The 23,328-nt window shown below is 41.6% G+C and overlaps 1 protein-coding gene across 5 annotated transcripts in view; it reads left to right on the forward strand.

The window, feature by feature from the left end:
* Positions 1–98: 98 nt before the first annotated feature.
* Positions 99–23,328, forward strand: part of peli3 (pellino E3 ubiquitin protein ligase family member 3) — a 39,383-nt gene continuing 16,153 nt past the window's right edge. Inside the window, exons 1-4 of one of the 5 annotated variants that reach the window (XM_040047155.1) lie at positions 116–211; positions 3,330–3,432; positions 3,518–3,834; positions 16,583–16,783. In XM_040047155.1, the coding sequence (XP_039903089.1) occupies positions 3,830–3,834; positions 16,583–16,783 (206 nt within the window). In that variant the 5' untranslated portion in view covers positions 116–211; positions 3,330–3,432; positions 3,518–3,829. Of the gene's footprint in view, positions 212–3,329; positions 3,835–16,582; positions 16,784–23,328 lie in introns of all 5 variants that reach the window. The other 4 variants (XM_040047159.1, XM_040047156.1, XM_040047157.1 and 1 more) reach the window with 4 other exon arrangements.

The raw sequence follows: 23,328 nt of genomic DNA on the forward strand, positions 1-23,328 counted from the left end.
CATTGGCCCACACGAGCTACGAAGCTGTCAGTAAGCTCCTTTCAAATTGCGGGCTAACGGAGCTAACTGGTTTGCTAACGTCTACGGCGCTTTCTGATTACGTCATCGTATCTCCTTTCCGATATTTGCTGGTGCTACCGTTAGCGTCCTCTTCGTCTTCTTCTGGGTCGTGGCCGTGTGGGATCTACGATGCGATTAATCGACGATGCAGGTGCGTAACAAAAGTTCGCGATGGCCAAATGAAGCTTTCTGAAGCTTGTATCGAAACAGGTTACTCGAAGCTTTTCAACACTGCTCTCTGTGGTGACATCTGGTGGCCAGAAATATGAAGAGCAGCTTCAATCTACAAAATGATATTAACTTCATATGAGCTTCATTCTGACTGCCCACTCTACAGAGGTGAACTGACAGTTTCGGTTTAATATCATGTAACAGTTCTGTGATATCGGGCCCATTTTTTTTTTTTTTTTTTTTTTTTTTTTTTTGGGGGGGGTGGGGGTGTTATTTGATTAATAAATACTTTGGATCATTTGAGCATGTGCCACACTGTTCTCCTCTTAGTTCCTCCACAGTGACATCTGCTGGCCCAATTTGGCTATGACTACATCTTCATAATGCTTTCCTGTGAAGCAATCCCAAACAAAGCTACTTATTACACCAGACTGTCAATAACGGTGATCAACACTGAGGATTTTGGAGAAATCTTCACACAATCAAGGCAAGAAACATATTGAGCCTGTTAAAGACAGCAGGCTGTGACTGTAACAACTAGTGTCTCCATTTGTTAACATTTGCGTTGCTCATAATAAATCCATTTATAAAGTCAAACATACAGAGAAAAGACTGCTGTGTTTGCTGTAATACACAGAAACGTTCCTGAACTTTATCACTGTGAGTCTGGAGTTTTGGTCATAGTGTACCTGCATAGCTGGGAAGAAAAGGGGGGGATAGGAAAAACACATCTGTCAGGACATTGTTTTTCTAGCTTTTGTTTCTATAATATAAATATACTTTTTATGGCGGCGCAGTGTGTGAGTAACAGATCATAGTGAGGATGATGTCACTCAATGCTACAAATAACATCTTCTGTTGAAAGCAGGAAAAATTGAGAGCACAGACGGAGTCAGAGCTGACCTGCCTGTTTTATTTTCTCCTTGAAAGCAGACGTGGTTTTTATTAAGATATTTTAAGGATTTTACAGCCCAGTTGTTTTTATATCTATATAATCTATATTTGATTTTGCTTTGGGTTCCAGTGTTTAAGTGAATGGGTAGGCTAGTCTTCACAATCACCCCAACACTCTTGGGGATTCTCCAGTTTTCCAGTGTTTGGTTCACTCGGGTTGGACCTCCACTATCCACAGTGACATTTCACGTCCTCCCTGCAGGACGTCTCTTCAGACTTTCAGCCATTGCTGTGGTCTCTGGAATTAGGATAATTCCCTTTTCTTCATCCTCCAGCATCATTAGATGGGCAGCGCTTTTAGACATGTGCAATAATTTCACACTGTTCTGATGAGAGTGGGCTAATGTCAGTGTGTAGGCCTGCCAAAGGTGCTCCTACAGGTTATCCGAGGTCATAAACACATTGGAGCATTTGGTATGTGCAGTTTCAATGTGTATCCACCTCTTGAATTAGCTTCTGCACCGGTCCAAGGCGGGTGTTCAGTGCAGGCCAGGCTGATTTGCTCCTGCACCTCTGTCAGCCTCTATTACAAAATTAGCCAACAAAAAGTGATGAATTCAAGTGTCACTGCAGCAGCAACTTAAACAATATGGTGCCGTTTAGAATATTGGAATAAAATAAAGGAACTCTTCTTTTCAGTGGTACTGAAAAGCACTTTGTTACAGCGCTGAAGCTACAGGTGAAAGACTGTAACTATAGAAATAATGACCAAATGCTCAGGGACTGTATTGTATTTGGAACTTGCTCATCAATAGTAAGGGAAAAGCTGCCCAGCTAAGGAGCAGACCTAAACAGACATAGGCCCCTCCCATGAGTGAGCTCAGATGCAGCTAAAGGCTATGGTTAGCAACAGCCACGAGGTCCACTCAATACAAGATAAACATGGAAGAAAAGGCACAGTAGGGCACGCTGATGGGGTACGCGAAAGGTTAGAAGCACCAGTTAAGGCACGTGAGACATCACAGTACACAAGCAGTATGCTTGACAGTGTCTGAAATACAAAAAGTATTAGTTTGCAAAAGCCTGTAGAACGAAGTTTCACATGAATCAGGTCATAGAGAAGTGCGCTCCATCAAAGAAATCCATGAGGACATAGACTCAGAACTGTTTGTGGTTACTGTTACTGTAACTGAAGATGAGGCTGGCGCACATGCAGACAGAGAACTTGGATGCGAAAATGTAAAGACAATATTCAAGCTGGATACCAGTGCACAGACCAGCATCATGCCCTCATGGCAAATAAAGGGCACTCTTCTTCTTAAAACCATGGATTTTTTTGCACCCAGCATTTAACACAAGCTTCTTTTTTTGTCTTGTTGTGATACAGCCTGAGTTTGTAATCGGTCTATAATCTTTAGTAATGTAATTGATCTTAGTTTCCCCAGTACCCTTGTGTCTTTACCCTGTTTGGGGACGAGGATTATTGTGCCTGTTCTTTGTTTCAGAACTTGGTTGTAAGTCCATCGAACCTTTAAGTGCAGGTTTTAGAATCATGTCCAATTTCTCTGACTTTAGGTCAGAGACACAATATAAATAATTCATTCATTTTTGAACATGAAACCTTTTTCTACAACTTGACTATATGCAGATGAATAAAGTATAACATTGCAGAGCTTCTTTGCTTTTCTGTTGTTTTACATGGTTGCATGGTCATAAATGGTTGCATCGCTTTGCCTCAATTTTTAACAGCTCATGGTTTTCCTGATACATTTATTTAACGCATCATATTTTGCCACACATACCTTATTGTAGAATTCTGTAACACAACCTTTTGTTTCAAATTGGCTTGAAAGGTTTTTTTTATTGAATAAATCATGCAAATAAAGCAAAACAATACTAGATTTCCTTGACAAACAATCACCAGTGAACATCTAAATACATTTGATACTTTATTGGCCTCCTAAAATGGAAATCATTCAGTAAAGAACACCTGCTGTTACCATTTCTGTCCTGTAAATCTACATTTCAGTGACATTGCAAAACGGAAAATACTCCCAGGAGACACAGTGAATGATCTGAAATGACTATTGAAGCACATAATAAATTGAACTGTGTATTAATCTTTGTGTTATTTTATTGTATTTTTTTAATTACTTGTCTTTTATTATTTTATTCTATTATGATTTATGTGTTGTTGTTTTAAGAAACTGGCCGTATGGCACTTTTGAACTGAGCTGAGGAGAGAGAGGGGGAGACAGAGGTGACATCGCACTGTCTGCCGTTATTTGTGGGAGAATCGATTCTGGCGTAAGATGAACGGAAGAGAGATGATATTGCTTGTGATGCTCTGCGCTTCCTGTTCTTCTCCATCACTCCTCTTTACGCTTCCCAGGCCGTGCGGCGACTGAAGCCCCCGCAAATATTCCCATCAACAGGAGGAATTCCACACAGATCCGAGCCGTCCTGGACCTCTGCTGGCAACCATCCGCGGGTACGGGCCTGTTTATCCCCATTTTCCATCACCTGTCTTTCTTACAGCTTTCCTCTTACAGCAGCTTCCTCTACAAAACATCAAATGTCAGGAGACGCCAGCCGGCCTGTCTTGTGCTTTATTCCTCCTCTGGAGAGGTGATGGGAATCCAAGTCGCCTTTTAATTCGTGGATTGTTGACTTTATCGCCTATTCAAGGCTGACGTGAGTCTTTATGAGGTAAAGAGATTTATGTGATGTCAGCCTAATGTGAGTGATGAAGAACGGGTTTCGTTTGGTTGTTATATCGGCTACTGTGTACATGTCGTACACAGATATGCGTGCTTCTGCATGGAGGGTGTGTGCTCGCAGTATGTAGCTTATGTTGTTCGTGCGGGGGAATCACCTACGTAAATGTCTTATTTTTCTCTGTGTAGCCTGTTTGTGTGATCACATCTGCTCAGATTACTACACGTCCTCCGTGCACACAAACATGGCCCGGAAAAAAACGCAATTGGCTGCAATCCGCGCACACAGAAGGAATAAGAAGAGGAGAAAGAAGCCATATTTGAATCATCTTGTATCACAAATCAAGCCTTTGTGGTGCATTAACACTTCCATGTGACACTTCCAGCTTCTAGACGTTTCCAGAGTGAATGAGGCGGAGGAGGATTTGGTGGGATGGTCCTTCAAAAAGGCTCAGAGCGTTAAAAGTAACAGTCCTTCGACGATATTCACGATGCAACAATAATTAGTCATTTGTAACTTGATGGGATGTGACCGTACACAAAACACACGTCTGTGCATTCTCAGTGCTGCTGAGGCTTTGTGCTGTGATTCGGCTGCTAGTGGCTACAGACGCGAAGCCAAACTATTCCAAAGCATATTACAGTCACCAACATCACCAATGAATGTATGCAGTTCTGTGCTGTAGTGATAAAAACCTTTACAGTTGTCCTAGGATAAAATACTCAAAACCATTTTTCAATATCACATGAAATTTTGGACCCCATCCTGCAACAACTCTGAACGAGAAGAAGCAATTCTATGAAAATGTAAATGATAATTATCAACCAGTTTTGTTAACCATAAGGTAGATTTAACAAAGTATTTAAGTTTAGAGGTTTTATTCGCTGTGCAGATGATTTAGCTCTTTTCGTATGCTGAAGACAATATATTTCAGAACCAACTAATGAAGGGTACAACAGTACACTACCTAACATATTTAAATAATTAAATTATTGTATAAGAAGAGAAATATGGAAATGTTAAAAATTAACTTTGGATCAGTGTGATTCCAGCTATGCTAAAATGAAGGCATCAAAAACAGAGCTTTCTTTGATCCAGCGACGGCCTGCATTTTAAAACTGACCTCACAGCGTGCTACAAAAAATAATCTCAGTTCAGCGACAGATTTCCTGCTGCTCTGCACAGCCAGCAACCCACCTGGTTCTCCAGGCGTCTGTAATCCAGTCAGCCACAGCTCCATATCCCACCGGTGACCCATTCAGCCCAACAGCAATTATTGCTTTTCGGGGTTTTTAATCTAACGACTGCCTGCTAGTTTCTATGTTAATGATTAAAAACAGCTAACGTGACTGTTGAAAATTACTAATAGTTAATCTGCTATAATCATAAAGGACCAGTCGCACACGTCGTTGCAAGAAAAGTGTGTTTCTTCATGAGGTTTTCCACTACTTGCACAGCTTTTCAGCTGCTTCAGGTCTCAGTACTCGAGTAGAGAAGGCATGGTTAGGTTGTGACCACCAGCCTTCCCTGACACGAAATCCTAATCCCACTGCTCCACCCCTCCTCTGCAGGTGAGCCACAAACCATACGACAACGGCAAACACCACTGTGTGTCCCAGCAAGATTAAATTATAACTGTTGAAACAGGAGCTTGACCTCTCAAAAATTCCTCCTAAAGTGTTGTTCAGTATTACCTACGTTGACTACTTCAGCTGTTAGTGAGAGGACAGGACCTGTGTGCTTGCCTGCCTGCAGCAGAGGTGTCTAAAGTTGTGTCGGCTTGAGGAGGCATTTATGAGACTGCTGATATTTGCTTTTTGAAAAAGTGTGATTTAATATTCGCTTTAGCATTGATTATTATCTGAGTTGCTTTTTTAACTACTACCTTTACTACCTGGGTAACAGGCAGGGGTTATAGATAAGGAATGTGGAGGACCTTTAAGGTCATGTGTAAGCGGTGCAATGGATATAGTGGTATGAAGTGATTTTGTCACTTTCCATAAGTCACACAATAATTTGTATTGTGCGTTCCCGTTGAGTCTTCTTTGTGTTTAGGCTGTGATCAGCTGATTTGTTTCTGCTGCTGCTCTGGGATTTTTTGCTCTTTGTGGATTTCTGTATCTAAATGAATTCCACCAGATATAAGTAAATGCAAAATGAGCTGTCATATAAAAGCAGCATGAAAGGTGCAATTAAGTGAGTAAATCTAATCATCTTAAACTTATTGATGTCTGCCATCCTTGATGTAACCTTACAGTGACACAAGCATCAGTCTGCTCTGCACCAGACTAACCAGTTGAGCCTGCATTAAGCTCTATTTAACTGCTTGGTATTTTTATGTAACTTTTAAATAACCCAAAATTTTATACTTTAGTTTGCTTTGCAAGATGCTTTACAAAATAGCAATATATGCATTGATCCAATACCTGACTTGAAAAAAACCCCCAAAACAAACAATCAATCAGTCAATCAGAACTGAATGGATGGATGAATATTTCCGTCCATCCAGTCAGCCATCCATTTTGTGCTGCTTATCCAGGTTCAGGTAGTTAGGACAGCAGTCAGAGCAGAGAAGCCCAGGCTTCCCTCACCCCAGCCACCTGTTGGGGACACAGAGATGTACCTAAGCCAACCAAGAAATGTAATCTCTCTAGAAAGTCCTGTCCTAGAACCTCCTCACCAGTACGAGATCCCCGGAATACTTCAGCAGGCATCCTGGTCAGATTCCCGAACCACCTCAGCTGGCTCCTTTTGATGAGTAGGAGCAGTACCTCTACTCTGACTCCCTCTTTAATGACTGAGCTCCTCACCCAGGCGAGGCCAGCCACTCTTTGAAGAAAATTCACATATGCTGGTTGTATCCGTCACTCCACCCTTTTCCAGCTGAGAACCACAGTCTAGGACATAGGTGTCGAACTCCAGTCCTCGAGGGCCGGTGTCTTTTAACTTTTCCATGTGTCCCACTGTAACACATCTGTATTAGTAGGTCATTAGCAAGACTCTATAGAACTTGACTCCATGCTGAGGTGACAATTCAGCCATTTGATTCATGTTACAGCAGCTCATGACTGAATGAACAACAATAAAAGTACTTTTAGAATTAGATTTTTTCACAAACTTAGATTTATTTACATTTACTTGAGGTTAGGGGTTGCCACCTCAGCATGCAGTCGGTTCTTACTAATGACCTACTACTTTTATTCAGGTGTGTTGCAGCAGGGACATATTTAAAAGTTTCAGGAGTCCTGAAGTACTGGAGTTCAACACCCGTGGTCAAAGTGTTAATTTTCATTCCCACGTTTCACAGCCAACAGAACCACATCCTCACCAAAGAGGAGACCCTCCCCGACTTGGCTACCCCTAGATATCCGATCCATGAAGAGAATCTGTGGCAAAGGCCAGCCACCAGAAAGGTGTTTGACTTACTTGCTACAGTTGTAGAGCTTGAATGGCCCATAACAACTGGCCAAACAGCCCCAACTCCTGAAACTCCCTCCACAGGATACCCCGAGGGACTTGGTTGAATGTTGTCTCCAAGTCCCGAAATTACATTAGTACATTGGTTGGCCAAATACTCACAACCCGTTGAATATCTTCAAGAACATAAAGAGCTGGTTTAGTGTTCCACGACCAGGGCAAAAGTGGCTTTATTTCTCCTGAATCCAAGGGCTGACTAACGGATGGACTCTTCTCTCGAGTACCCTGTGATAGACTTTTCCTGGGAGGCTGAGGAGTGTGATCCTCCGGTAGTTGGAGCACCCCCTCTGGTCCCCTTACTTATGGGGGAGTTCGCCTTGTAATCGGAAGGTTGCCGGTTCGAGTCCTGGCTTGGACAGTCTCAGTCGTTGTGTCCTTGTCCTTGGGCAAGACACTTCACTCGTTGCCTACTGGTGGTGGTCAGAGGGCCTGGTGGCGCCAGTGTCTGGCAGCCCCGCCTCTGTCAATGCGCCCCTGGGTGGCTGTGGCTACAATGTAGCTGCCATCACCAGTGTGTGAATGTGTGTTAATGGGTGGATGACTGGATGTGTAAAGCGCTGTGGGGTCCTTAGGGACTAGTAAAGCGCTATATAAATACAGGCCATTTACCTACTTAAACAGGGGAGTCAACAACCTAGTTTTTAAATCCAGAGGCACCCAAACCCCCAAACCCACCCAAAGACGTGTCAGTCCTGACAGCCCTACATCATCCAGAATCTTCAGGAACTGAGGGGGAATCTCACCCGCCCCAGGGGTCATGCCAGCGTGCAGTTGTTTAACAACATCAGTGTGAGAGCTTTGAAGTTACCAATAGAGTCTCTGTGTGGAGCACTCTCCAGCACCTCATCCAGGGATTCTGGCACTTAGGTACAAACGATAGTCAGGACCTGGGGCCTGAGGAAAACTCCAACGCACAGGCAGCGAGCCAGGGAGATACATTTGCACCACTGCCTCCCATTGGGAAACTCCAGGGTGGAGTCCACTCTCCAGAAACTGGTTCCAGAGCCTCTTGGCATGAGCCCAATTATATCTGGTTGGTATCTGCCAACCTCAAGCACCAGGTCAGGCTCCTTCCTCACCAGTGAGGCGGCATTCCAGGGATCAGAGCACCAGGTCCCCCACCTCTGACTGCCTCCCAGTCCACTAAGGACCGTAGAATATTACATTACAGAGCAGTCCTTACCTTTGAAGAACACATCTTCAAAGGTAAAGATTCTTTTAAGAGATAGAGATATAGAGATAGATCATGTCTTTTCTTTGGTAATACTTGCATATTAACACCCTCTTAGAATACTCTGGCTTTTAGAAAATGAAAATATTAAAGCGACTACAATGAAAAAACTGAGATGAGATCTTCCCATAATAGCAGCACTCACGTCTGATGTGGAGAATTTGGACAAACCTGTAATAGCATAACATCCTGACCTTGACAAGTACATTTTATAATAGTTTAACAACTTAAAGATACCCAGTGCGAGCAGAAAGACACGTGCAGAGATCAGAGGCTGACTTTGTTACCGGGGGAGGGTAATCGTTCATAACACTGGCTTGTAGGATTTGTACATAATAAAGTGTTACATGATGCACAGTACACATGCTCTGTGGCTCTCTGCCCTGCTTTCAAAAAACAAAAATGTCCACGTTGGAGCTGATGTTTAATAAAGTTACATGTTTACAAATATATCTGCCCTTATTTTGACAACTAAACTGGATTTATGGGGAAAATAATACGTTTATTAATCTCAACCAGAGTGACTAAGAATTCGTCCAAGGACAGAAGTAGAACATCTTTATTTAAATAGATTGAAGAACACAACTAGTGAGGCAGTTTTGTCCTGAAGCCATATTTCAATGCAGAGTTCATTTGTCAGGGGAATATATTTAGCTCTCTGTTCATTTGTTTATAGAAGAGACAAATTTGGCTTTTCTGTCTCTTGGTCCTTCTTCCCTTTCTTCCACAGACAAACTTGCCCTGCCTCTTTTTCTTAACCATTTATGACATTTAAATGAAGTAAAAAATGACCTCTAAATTTACCTAAAGCCAAAATTGTCATCTCGATGTTTGTAGAAGCAACCTGATCTGTATTAAGTGATGATCAAGAAGAAAAAAACAAAAGTAAATATTGGGTCAGGTCTTCACAGTTGAATTAATTGAATACTTGCCTAATAAGCGAAAAGGTTTATAGAAACATTGTCTTACAAAATATGCTTTTCCATATTTCATAATGTCGTACTCTACTCCTGAAAACTGTAGTGTGGCCCTTAAGGACAAATCACATGTCAGAGTATAAGCACTAAAACTTAATCTGGAAATGCTACAAATAAAAAACAAAATATTTTAGGTCCTATTAATTATTCACTGTAATAGTTACTCTCCCCCCGTCTCCCATGGAAGAAGGAGGAATTCATAATCTGTTAAGTATTCACAATTTTTGAATATTTTTCAACAATGAGACAAATTATATATTATAAAAATCAGTATTTACTTACACACCTTCACAACTATGTCAATAAGCCTTCTGCTGCTTTACAGCCAAACTATTGTAACTAAGTACTTCTGGCTACAGTAGCTTAGCAAGTGTATCCACTCTGCTCAGAGCTGCATCCCTGTGTCTGCACACACAGGATGTGACTGTGGGTTTATTAGAAAATGTGTGGCTTAGAACAGGCAATTCATCACCCTGACACTTGTGCGCATGCACTTGCTGACACATATAATCAAACACACAAAAGCACCCTCCTCTCTTCTCCATCCACAGAAAGTAATTTAAGGTTTCTTGTGTCTTTTCTTTCTCCGTGCTCCACCTCTCCCTGTCATTTAAACCCCAGCTTCTTCTATTTTCTACATTGTTTCTCTCTTTCTGATCACCTTCTTCTTATAGCAGCTTTCATTCATTTCCTACATTATTTTTCATTTTCCATGGATTTGTATGGAGGACCAGAAGAGTCACATGCATCAAATTAAAGCATTTTGTGCTTCAGTAATGAATTGTGCAAAAATAATAACAATAATAATCCATTATTAAATTAATTTACAATTTCATTTTGCGATTCTTTTATTTATCTAGATATCATGATAGTAATGTATTGTTTGATAATTTACTTTAAAATAAAAGGACTAATTATGTGTTAATATTTTAAAATGAATCATTAATAAATATAAAAAGAATCAATAAGAAGTCCATGTTTTTTGCTCTAAGGTCATCATTTTATGTTAAGAACGTAGCCATCGTTGTCAAAGATAAGAGATGGAAACTTTGTGACCTGTGCAGATCCAAGTGTTTACCTGCTAACTGACCCACAGAGTTTTCAGTCAGGAGATTGTCTCAACCCCACTTTTAAACCCTCCTGTCACCACATTATTGACACCAGGAACATAAAATAACACACTGTTGTGTAGAACAAGTCCTCGACACCCTCGCGGTTCAAAACGTATTTTGATAGGAGGAACAGCAAATTTAGACACATTTGACAGGGATTTGCCACAGAGTACCAGTATGTTAGCTTTTACTGCAGTCTAACCTAATGCTGCTGACAGGTGTTTCCAGTTGGTGAATTTAAATGTATGTGAATGATGGAGCATTCTGATTGGCTAATTTTTTTATTGGTGGATTGGGTAAAAAAAATAGTGCAGAAGATATCAGCCTGTTTGTCTCCTGCAGTGCAGATGATTGGATGAACCACAGGGATCAACTGCTGCCCAGACTGTGGAACATTTCAACGTTCCAATTACAACTTCCAAGCAGTTCAGCTGTTTTCTTGTGGATTCTAACTCCTTAGATGAGTATAATTCAAGTGATTTGAGTCTGTGATTATCATTTGGCTTTTGCTGCCCCTTCCTGATTTGTTTTAATAAATTATCCTGCAGTCAAAAAGACCAACTCTTTGTGAAACACGTAAAAACCTGAGCATTAGTTTACATCTTATAAATAGCTCTTACAGGTTAGTCCAGCCTTTAACAGTAACAGATCTTTGGGGCTTAGTTTTCCACGTAGTTAGCAAGTGCATTGATATAGAGAGAAGCTGCCAAGGTGGGTGTGGCTGGTGAAATTAGTACTTTAAGCTATTCCAGAAATAAATTCACCCTGTCCTGTTCTCACATATCTGAGGGCTTCTTCTGTGACAAGCTCATTATGGTGGAGGTCATCCTCTCTTCATCCTCTCTTCTTCTAATTTATGTTTTCTGGTTGAGCTACGACCAAAGGCTCTCAGGTACTGGCCAGTTCTTAGTTGCTACCAAAAATCCCCTCTGGCATTTTCTCATACAGCCTTCATAGTAATTAAGACTTCACGGGACAATGGCTGGAACTGTTATAGAACTTATAGTCTTACATTTAGCAAAAACCTGACCGGTGGGATGTTGCCACCCTCAGGTTCTTGGTGGAAAAGGCTGGCCTCTGATGACGTGTGCTGTCTTACCTTGTTGTTGAACCTTTGCCACCAGGAGCCAAAGCATCATCCTCCTCTCTTCAATGGCAGGGAGAGGTCTCTGGAAAACCACCAAGTTTCTGTTTTGAAGGAAAATTGACTTTGCAGCATTCCAAACTGCATCTTGGTAAAAACAGGAAATGAACTGTGGAATAATCTGATCAGCCAAGGCGGTGCATTATATCCATTATATGTGAAAGGTTAGCATTAAGTACTAAGGAGCCAAAGACTGGCAGATATGTGTCCCGTCTTTGTGGACGTCTAGGTCCTTATTGTCTGGAGCTGCGTTCTAATGCCAGAAGTAGCCTTCAAGCTCACAGGCTCACTTTTTGACATCTTGTATTTTACTTCTCGGATTTTAACAAAGGAAAAGTCAAAGGAAAGTTTGAAGATTAAGGCTTCAAACTTTCGTTTCGTTTATCGTTAGGGCTTATCAGATGTTCCCGTAATCCTCCTCTAGTTCCACTGCAATAGGTCTTGGCTGCCAGGGGCTTCTCATGGTTCTTCTTCATTCACCTTTTTACACACTACTCTGCATTTAATCCTGAGATATTATTCCTCTCTGGCTCTTTTGACCTGCCTTCCTCCGCTCACCTTCAGCCACATGGCTGCCCCCCCCCCTGAGCCTGGTTCTACCAGAGGTTTCCTGGTAAATGGAAGTTTTTCCTTTGCACTGTCACCAAGCGCTTGCTCGAAGGGGGTCGTTTGATTGTTGGGGTTGTGTCTATATTATCTCAGAATCTTTATCTTACAATATAAAGTGCGTTCTTGATATTTGACACTATATTAATAAAACTGAACTGAATTCCAGTGGGTGTGGACGCTTTAAGAGTAAATACAAATTTAAAACTGTAACACAGAGAGTTTCGATCCTTTGTAGACGCTCGACCCAGCTGGATTTTTACTGGGTGAGGTGGGTTTTGGTTTGTTTTTTTTTTAATTTTGGGGTTTTAGTTTTTGCTGTATGTTATTGAGACAAGCATCAGGACCCTGTTATCTAATGTCAAATCTTTTCTTTAAGTCAATGGTAAACAAATATAAGTGAATAAAATCTGAGAAATGATTTTTTGCAACTTTATGACAACAGACAGTTACATACTTGCATCGGTCATGTAGTAAGGAAAGGTGCCTGCAGTGTCGTATAACATTTAAACAGGCTAATGTGGGCGGAGTTTCTTGCTTGTTGAAACATGTCTGCTGCCACAAAATGAGGAAATTCATGCTCATGTACTATTTTTAGGATTATATTTGTAGCTCCTTACTGTTAATGTTGCTGCTGTGTTAAAGTGTGGAGCAGCAACATTACCACCACGTAGCAGCTGCCCCTGTACATGCTGATCTACAATGTGATGTAGCTGCTGCAGTCAGTAACGAAGCAGAAACCTGAGTTTCAGTAGAACAGTTTTTATATGAAATGAAAGCTTTGTGCTTTTAGCTAATGTTATGCCAGCCTAGCCATGAAGGGGAGTTAGTGAAAAGCTTTCCTTTCATTTGTTGGAATAGCGTGCACATCGATTGGAAAGCTGTTGGGCGTCTAGCACAGTGTCCCCGTTAGTTCAGATGCTGTTCTGTTTCACTAAAGAGTTCTAAAAATGTAAGAATAACTTGTAGAGAGAATTATACTTAACATTGAATCATAAATAAATAAATAATATTCTAAATATAATTCCCATTTGTGTGAATAATATAATAATAATAGATGTTTAGTGTGTGTCTGTGATGTTACTTATCTGTGAGTATGTTGTGACTGTAACCCAAAAGCCTTCTTCAGTTCATTTACACTGTGATGAGCTGCCTTAGATACTGTGAATGCTAACATGTGCTTATTTAGGATTGAACTGTGCTGAATGCTTTACCTCACTGTTGTGAAAATGGCTTTGAGACTAATGGATAGTTTTGTTATTTTACAGATGCGTGATATTCTGCCTATGAAATGCAGTAGTTGGTTTCCATTTAGCTCTGTCATTGTAAAAGCTCGTTAGGATTGGTGAGTATTTCAAATGTGTTTGAATCACATTTGTTTTGTTTAAAAAATGCTCTGTACAATGATCACATGACAAATGTATTTAGTTTTTTCTTTCCCTCTCCTCTGTGAATGTGGATGAAAACAAGATAAAGAAAATTATAAATGTATGAAGCTTGTGCAACAAATATTTTTCATTCTTTTAAACAGATTGAGACATGCACTGACCAAACGTAGACTTTGATATACAACAGACTTCCTCTGAACCTCTCATAGAACTTATCAGTGAGCTGCAAAGCTTGTCAAGCCTTAACTTCAAGCTTCGGTCTATGGCTGCATTGCTGAATCTCTGTCTTCAGTGGATGAAATGCAGGACACTTACTCATCTCTTCCACTTTGGCTGTTGCTGTGTACCTTTACTTGCTGTGTGGCTGCACGTCAGAGCTCCACTAAGGCCAAACAAATCAAAACCAATTCAACTTCAGGACAGAAGCATGGTTCATTTGTTTATACTGTGTTATAATCCAAAGGATTATTTAACTTATATCTGACAATAATTAATATTATAAATAAAAATGTTAAAGCAGTAAAAAATACTTTTGGACCATTTTATAGATGAAAATGTAAAATAAAATAAATAATAACGTTATAATAAAACATTAGAATGATGGCTTGCACATATCTCATCAATCTCAAAACCCATCTTTTCTCAGCAGAACATCGTCCATGTCTGCTCAGTGTTATAAATATATTTTAGGGCGTCATGATTTGAATTATTAATGTCGTGCGACTCACAGGGATATTTTTCTGTGGGGTCCCAAAACCTTGGCAGCACCCACGTGTGCAGCTGAGACAGTTTAGCTGTTTTACATCAAAGCGTCCACAGAGGAGACCACAGTGAGACACCAGAGGACATCAGGACTGTCCTTTAGTCGTGTGGAGTCATTTCACTCTGTCGTAGCTGCTGCTGTTATGTTAGACCGCTGCACACTGACTTTGTACTCCTGGATACTGTCCTGAGTTTCAGAATACTCAGGAGGAACTGCAAGTATCGTCTACTTTGTTTTGGGGCTTGAAGGCAGCAACTTTCAAAGAAAACACTGAAGAATCTGGGCCGTGTCCGGCTTTTACTAAGTTACTATGAGAGATTAATATTTATGGACATTTTGGCTTTTCACAGAATATTTTCTGTAACAGACATTTTCTTTGTAATCCTCACAATCAATTTCTGTGCATGAACATGGTAATAGTCTTCTTTCAGACCCCACTCAGGACTTGGTTAAGTCATTCACAAGTGTCTTGGCAGTTGTTCTGGGATCATTAGACACATTTCTAACTAGTTTTATTAAAAAGGCTCAGCAGAGGATGTAATTCCTCCATCAGCTCAGGAAGAACAGATCGTAATAGACAGTGAGGCCTGCAGAAACCTTGGTGTTGTAATTTGGGACTTTAAAAATAAAAACAAATGTAATGAATGAGAAAGAAACATCACTGCAAAGCTCTCGCACCCTGAACACAATCTGTTCCAGGTCCTCCCCTGTGGTAGGCACTACACAGCACTGCACCCCACAGGCAGAAACCCTCTGAACACTTAAGTTTCTACATAAAAGACTCGTCACACCTGCTGCTGAATCAAAGAGTCCTTTTTGTTTTTGTCTGTCTGCTGCTATTGTCTGCGTTGTGTGTGTCTAATCTGCCACATACACTGAAATCAAAGAAATACCCAAATACTCGGTCTGCATACTGGGACAGTGAAGCTGATTCTGATTGTCTTTCAGTCTCTAATCTATTGTTGTCTACTGTTGTTTTGTACTGAGTGGCTCTGAATTTCTCATCCCAGGACTTGAAAATGGGAAAAACAGGCTACAAGTTGGATAAGACTTTTGGTTTCTCAGCATCAGAAATTACTTTTCTCATGTTTAACCTGATTTCTTCTGTTTTTGGCATCATTCTCCCTCAAGTGACGGCTCAGACCTGATGTTTTTATACTGTACGTGAATTAAAAGCTAACCCTCAGCTTTAACTTGAAAGTTTGAACAGCACATCATGGTTGGCTCTATGACTAAATCAAAGAGTCATTTTTTCACAGGGTCATAATATTGATGATTGAAATTTATGTTTTTTGCTGAAATAATTTTGTTATTTGTAAAAACAATTTCCAAAGAAAAGTATTATGTTCAGAAATACTATGATGAAAAATCTCTCGCTCTGTTAAAAAAAGGACGTTCATACTGTGAGGCAACAGTGTTAACACCACCACATTGTTGCTTCGCAGCAAGAAGGTCCCTGGTTCAAATCCACCAGGGCCGGGCCCTTTCTGTGTGGAGCTTGTGTCTGTGTGGGCTCTCTCTGACTTCCCCACAGTCCACAGACATGCAGTTAGTGGGTTAGGTTAACTGGTGATTGTAAAGTGCACACAGGGGTGACTGTGAGTGCAAATGGTTGTCTGCTCTCTATATTAGCCTGTTGCCAAAACTGTTAAATTTAATAGTTCAAGTCACCAATTAACCCAACAACAAACGAATAACGAACTCAAATAGCTGAAAACCCATGTACACAAAGGGAAACATGCAACCTCCACACAGACGGGGCCACAGCCAACCAGAAGACTGAAACTGGGAATCTTCTCAGTGTGAGAAAACACTGCTTAACAGTGCAGGTGGTAGAGTTCGAGGAAGCTATGAATACTTTTATATTGCAGCCTGTGTGCTAATGTTGACCTATAATTCATGCATGACATTGTTTGCATTTTATCATCTGTCACACCATTGTGATATGATCAGATATTAAAGATGTGCTACTACTTTAAATGTACATTTCTCATTCAAACGCACAGGCTTTTATGATTTTCTTCTGACCTGTTCTCCCCAGCAGCGAGCCCCAGCTGTGGCCGGTGGGCATGGTTTTGGAGGGTAGCTCAGAGGCGTTGTGTCCCCCCCCATCTCTGGAGCTGCGCCCATCCTGCAACAAGAGCCAGCCCTCGCCTCCTTTGGGCTCAAGCTCACAACCCCACGATGGAGTCTTTCCTGAGGACAAGGAGCCTGTAAAGTATGGAGAGCTCGTCGTCTTGGGGTATGATATTAAAGTACCGTGTGCTCTGATGTACGTCTGATGTTAACTTCATGAATCTGCCTGATTGTACAGGTGTGTTCATTCATGTTTGGAATTCTTAGTCTTCCTTAGCTCCAAGTCCCTAAAGTTGGACTTCCAGTTTAGAAAGTCCAACAAAAGCAGAGCATTGAACATGCTCGGTCTGTACACTGCGTACAGTGCACTGTGTTGCTAGTAATGCATGAATGGCTCAACCCTCTGCCAAGGAGCAAAACAAATTCTCTTTCTTTGCTTTTCCAGCTTTACTACTGAACAAATGTTTAAGCTGGGAATGATGTCACTCCCAGCTCTGACATTTGACCTTTGAGTGTCAACAGTTCCACATTAAATGGAAAGCAGCACATGGTAAGAGCATCTCCACTGAGCTAATCAGGATAACTCAAAGCAGCATACAGATTTCTGCTAAACCAAAGCAAAGGCGTTTTAGCCATGAGATGCATTTGATAGACAGATGAAAATATTAGTAAATAAGATAATAATTCCCATCTTATTAATTTCTGTACTCTCTAGATGTGCTGTAAAGGTCTTGATGCACTATATATTTTCTTGATTAGAAACAGTAGGTCAGTCTAGGTCACATGCATGTATGGAGAAATGATGATTCAGGGAATAGGCTAATAACAGTCAAGCCCCAGATTTTCATTTGGCGTCGAGGTCAAGGATATCTTCCTGTCTGCTTCTGAGCCTCTTTCCGTGTGGGTTTGATTTTGAGATTGAAAGTCCAGTTATGACCAGTTGCACTTGCACATCTGGAATTTCACCAGGAAGCTTACTTACTTACTAAAGAGCATAAACTTGCCAACTTGTCTTCAAACTGATCTGACGACTAGTTTTCAACCACTCGAGGTTTTGCAGACATGTAACCAATAGCCATGTGACATTAACTTGACCCATAATTTCTTATATTAAGTTCTTCTTCTTTAAGTGCTCTGCAGGCTTCATGAAGCTATTTCAAAGTTGTTATTTGAACACTGCTGCTTTTCAAATCATTTTGAGTCTTGTCTTTGTACTTTAGATTGGAAAGTTATTTCAAGCTACATTAAAGTGTATTAGTGTATTACCAGTTTTACCTTGGTAGATGTGCATGCGTGCATCACTCCTATCAGCTGTGTGGGCTACATTTTGTGGGGGCGGGTCAGGCTCTTTGGAATTATCAAACAACCTGACGCAGCACTAATGTTTTTGTCACTTTTTACAGAAACTCAAAGTAATGCGAGTACTTCCAAGCTTTAAACACTGAGTGGTCGTACTCTGTCCTGCACTCCATGTTATCCATTGTTGATCTGCACATGTCTGTTGCTGCCACGGAGTCGCACGCTCGTACGTCACTGTCATGACACACTCTCACAAACAAAATCACAGTTTAGTAACACAGTGACGCAGCCTGCTTACGGGAAAGTAACGGTAATGTAATTACTTTTTTGGGAATATTATCCCTTATATAACGCAGGAATGACTTAAAGACATAAAGATCTGGATGCCATCTAATTTTCTGATTCTACATTCAGATCAAACCGAGGTTATTGGCCGTGACACTAATAATCGTAGAAATAGAAGGATCTAACCAGGTTCTTACTCTGGACTGCACCGCCTCGGCCTTCACTGTGAGGAGCGTCGGAGTCATTTTCGGCCAGGATATGTCCTTTAGTGCACATATTAAATAAATATGTAGGACTGCTTTCTTCCACAGTGATGCTGAAAATCAGTTTCATATATTTATTACTTCTAGGCTGGACTACTGTAATTCGTTGTTCTTATAGCCAAGCTGGTAAACTTGGACCCCCCCCAATCAAAACCGTCCTTACTGACCGAACACAATCAGTCAGGGTTGCAACCAGAGACCATCCGCCCTGCCACTCAGCACTGGCTCACCACAGGGATGTGTGCTGAGTCCACTCCTGTACACCATCTACACCACTGACTGCACCCCCCTATCCCTGCAACATCATCATCAAATTTGCAGATGACAGCATGGGGCTCATCACCAACGACGATGACACCGCCTACAGAGATGAGGTCCAGCGTCTGACAGAATGGTGTGACTACAATAACCTCACCCTCAATACCAGGAAAACCAAGGAAGTGGTCATGGACTTGTGCAAGACAAAAGCTGATCCCCCTCCCCTGTCCATAAAGGTGACTATGTGGAGAGGGCGTCCTGAGATGAGTTGGAACAGGCTGCAAACCTACTAGTGCTGCCATCCCTGTGGTACGCTGGTTGCACAACAGCCGATAAGAAGAGACACCAGAGGGTCATCAGAACTGCAGCGAAGGTGATCGTCTGTCCACTCTCCCCCCTGGACTCCATTGTCAGCTCTAGATGTCTCTCTAGAGCCACGGCGATTATAACCACCACCTCTTCAACATCCTGCCTCTGGCATCAGGAGCAAAACCAACAGACTAAAGAACAACTTGTCAGAACCATTAATGCAAATTAAGAGCATGAGCAGACCTCTGCCATACAGTCATTCTGTCGCTGCTATTGACTCTGTGCGATATTTTGGTCTTTCCTTTTTCTGTACAATATTCTGGCAGATGTGCAATTACCATCCTCATCCTTAATGACCACAGCCCTTAAAGCCTTATTTACTTATTATATCATATATAATCCCCTTGTACACACACCCACAATGTTTCTGTAACTCATACACCGTGTAGATAGTGTGCTTATAGTGTGCTCACGTGGTATCATGGGGTTATTTTACCAAACGAAGGACATTTTGCCTGATAATTATTTTCATCCTCCTGTAACTTTACTGTATAAAGAGCTAAAACCTCTTTCAGGAGTAGTCAGTCGTTATAAGAAGTGTTTGTGAACTAAAAATGAAGAATGTGGGATACTGTTTGTCCGCGATTAAAGCTGTTGTGCAGGTGAAGCCAAAGGCAGGAATGCTTCATCATATTTTAGTCTTTGGCTTTGAAGGAAGTTGGTTTGGAAGCATATTTGGCGATGCTTCATCCTCTGCTTTGCGTTTGTGTGGGAGCCCCGTCAAAAACCTGTCCGTTATGCTAGCAGTGTCCAAGCGTTCTTTTTTTTTTTAATTTATACCGTGCCCCCCCCCCCCCCCCCCCCCCCTGCAATGGCCCTGCACCCCCCCTGGGAGGCACACCCCCCATTTTGGGAACCACTGGGCTAAAGTTGTGTCTCGTTACTCTGAAGTGTTCCTGGAGTCTCTGCGTCATCACATCCTTATCTTCTCCATCCACCCTGAGAGTAGGTGAAGTTGTTGCAGAAATATTTGTTGTTAAGCAGTGTGCCAACATGCTTTCAGCACACTGAAATCTTTGGCAATGACTGAGCATGAATTTGACTGAGCCTGGTGTTCGCAGGTCTTGCTTTAGCTCAAAATGAACCAGAATCTGTCATTTTAAACAGATATGGTAAAAAATGTCTGATAATGATGAAAAAAGTCCAGCGTTCTTGCAAAGTGTCATATGTAAGCAGACACTAATGAAAAAACAAAAATAGGAATGACCCAAGGCTCAGCAATGGATGAGTCTTTAAAGCATGCTTTTACTCGTGTTGTGCTTTTGTGGGGAGTTTTTCCAGCTCCTCGTGATTTGTCAGCGCTCCTCACTCCGGATGTTCCTGCTACCTCTCTCTCCTCTCTGGGCCCAGCAGCTAGCTCCTCAGCGACTGTAGGACTGTGTACGCTCGCTGCATCTGCTCCACCCAGGTGTCATTGTGGATGATAACATCATTCACGGCAGCATGTGCAGCGTGTGGATGCATCATGGTCCATGAGGCGCAGCAAAGTGGTGCTCTGACCAGGAGGAGTGACAAATTAGTGCAAATTACTGTATATAGAGTGGAGAAGACCTTTTTTTCCCCTTGGACTGTGTAGACAAGGTAATCTACCAGTAGCATGGGGCATGGAGTAGGCGTCAAACCGTGATCTTCACTACAAGAACGATGGGGCTACACCAAGCTTTCTGTGACTCCTCTGTCACCCCCATCTCCAGCAGAGCAGCCACTTCTTTCCGAATAATTTGCTTGTTATGCGCAGACAGTCTATAGGGACATGAACACACTGTCACACGTTTGAAAATGATGCTCTAAAAGCATCGTGCAACCAGGCATTGGGAGAACACATCTCAGTGCAGAACCATCCACTCTCTGGTGTTTAATGGAAATTAAAGGCTAGATTTCTTAGACTGTGAAGTTCAGTAATGGGCATTTAAAAGTTATCATGTAACATAACCAACACATACAGATGAGTAAATAAGGTTTGACTCTTATCCACTGAAATACAAGTTGGACACAAATTGTGTTCATTCTGTGTTATGAAACACAATGAAAACCATCCTCACCCACAGATGCAGCAGCAAGAGCAGCAAAAGTACATGATATCAAAAAAGCATTGAGTGAATGTGAGGACGCTCCAGGTAATCCAGGAGAGAAGGATCACTGCTGCATAAACGAGAACCTTCAGTGGTCCCTTATATGTGAGCAGGCCCATTTTTTCAGAATGCCACCTCTCTGTGGCTTTCAAACCCCAAAACACTTTGCATTAAAAATAGGTCCACTCCCAAGGTCAGCTGCCCTGGGACAAACAGGTTGACGCAGTGCACTCTGTTAAGTTCCAGGAGGATTGCTGTAACTTACACATCAAGAAACCCAAACAACCTCTGATTGAATGGATGCACGATACAGAACAGCTACCATGTGAGGCTAGGATTATTTACACCTATAGGCCAGTAATAAGGGGTTCAAGGATTCAAGGAAGCTTTATTGTCTTTCTCATTGCATGTTTACATGAGGTGGAACAAAATCACCCATGGTCCCAGTTTTCCATAAAAACAACAGAATGACAAGTAATAAAACAGTACCAAACAGAATAATACAAATAAGTGAAGTGCAACAACCTGAGTAACAGTATGGAGTATAGATATAGAAGAGTTTCAGTTTCAGTTTTATTTCTATAGCACATTTAAAAGTCTCAGGTACATCAAAGTGCTTCACAGACGAGCCGCATTTGCAGGGTTACAGCAGTAAAGGAGCAGGAAATACAATTATCAGCAAGAGAAATACAGTTATAAAATGGTGACGTGACAACAAGCATGAACCGGGGAAACGTTAAAAACTAAGTTGTTTGGAAGGCAAGCTTGAACAGGTGGGTTTTGGATCAATCGGCAAGCTGTTCCAGAGTTTTGAGTGTAGGTATAAAGATTTTAGCAGCAAAGTATCAGCTGATTAAGGTACTACAGTAGCAGTTTCTTGTCCATTATGCACTGAGAAGTCTCAGAGCTTCTGGAATGAAGGTGTTTCTCAGTCTGGTGGTTTTGCATTTGATGCTCAGCCTCCTGCCTGAGGGGACAAAGAGTGGGTGTGCTGGGTGAGTGGGGTCCTGCATGATACAGGTGGCCCTCTTCCTGCATCTGGAGGTGTATATTTCTGTGACGGTTAAGAGGCTGCCTCCGACCACTCTCTGTGCAGCCATCATTTCAAACTAATCCCTCTTTCAAAGATGAGGGTGATGTGCACATCCTGGAGAAGGAGGAATGCTGGCTTGAGCACAGAGTCAATGAGGTCATTTATGTGAAAAGGGAAAGACCGTCTCTGAACCAAAGAGGGGCCAGGGCTGCATCTTTCACCATCTTACAGTGCAGTGTGCAGCCATTCCTCAACTCCCCTTGAATGGTATTCATGACCATTGTTCAGTTTGCATATCACCAATCATGAGTCTGACCACACACCTCACTGTCAGTCAGCAGTGCTAGCTTTGGTCATTATGCAAATGCACTGTTTATAAGTCTGTGGAAACCTGCAGTCTGCTGAGACTGAAGAGTTCATTTGAGTGAAAAGTGATGAAACGTTTCTTCCACTGAAAATGCAACGCTCAGATGAAATGATCAGTTTTCTGGGATTATTTTTCATGTTATTTTTCATTCAGATGGTAGATCTGCACATGAGCTGTTGCTTTAACAAACAGAATTATAATTAAATGTTATTCAGCGGTTACACGGGATAGTTAGTGTAGGCTAAAACTAGTCATTTGCAGTCTTTTAAATTACTTTTGTTGACCTTTTTTTCTTTAATCTGACTGCTGAGTATATTGACTTGCCTCTTGAAAGACTCATCAATTTGAATTTAAGTTGCTCATGTTTTTTAGAAACACTTGCCAAGTACTGCTGTTGTACAACTTTCTTACTGGCTACAATTTGGAAAGCAGCCACAATGGCTCCTGTAACAGCTGTTTATATATTGTAGAATATAGTTGGTGCAATTCACAAAGAGTAGTGAACTTCAGAGCCAGCAACATCAAGGGTCAGACAGCCTGTCGACAAAGAACACATCTCCAAGAGCTACCAACAGATATGTGACTGACATGAGTCGTTGTTTTACCACCTGCCAAATCCCACTTTAAGCCATGCACCTACGTCGTACACTTGAATACATGGTGCATGAAATAGTTTCTTTCTGAAACAGATTTCTTCCTCATCCCAGGTTGCCAGTGTTGATTTCAAAAGTCCACTGACCAGCCCAGCACTGATGCAGTTTTCCA

The sequence above is a fragment of the Simochromis diagramma genome, unplaced genomic scaffold (genome assembly GCF_900408965.1).
Source record: "Simochromis diagramma unplaced genomic scaffold, fSimDia1.1 OVJJ01000113.1, whole genome shotgun sequence".
In the NCBI taxonomy this organism is placed as follows: Eukaryota; Metazoa; Chordata; class Actinopteri; order Cichliformes; family Cichlidae; genus Simochromis; species Simochromis diagramma.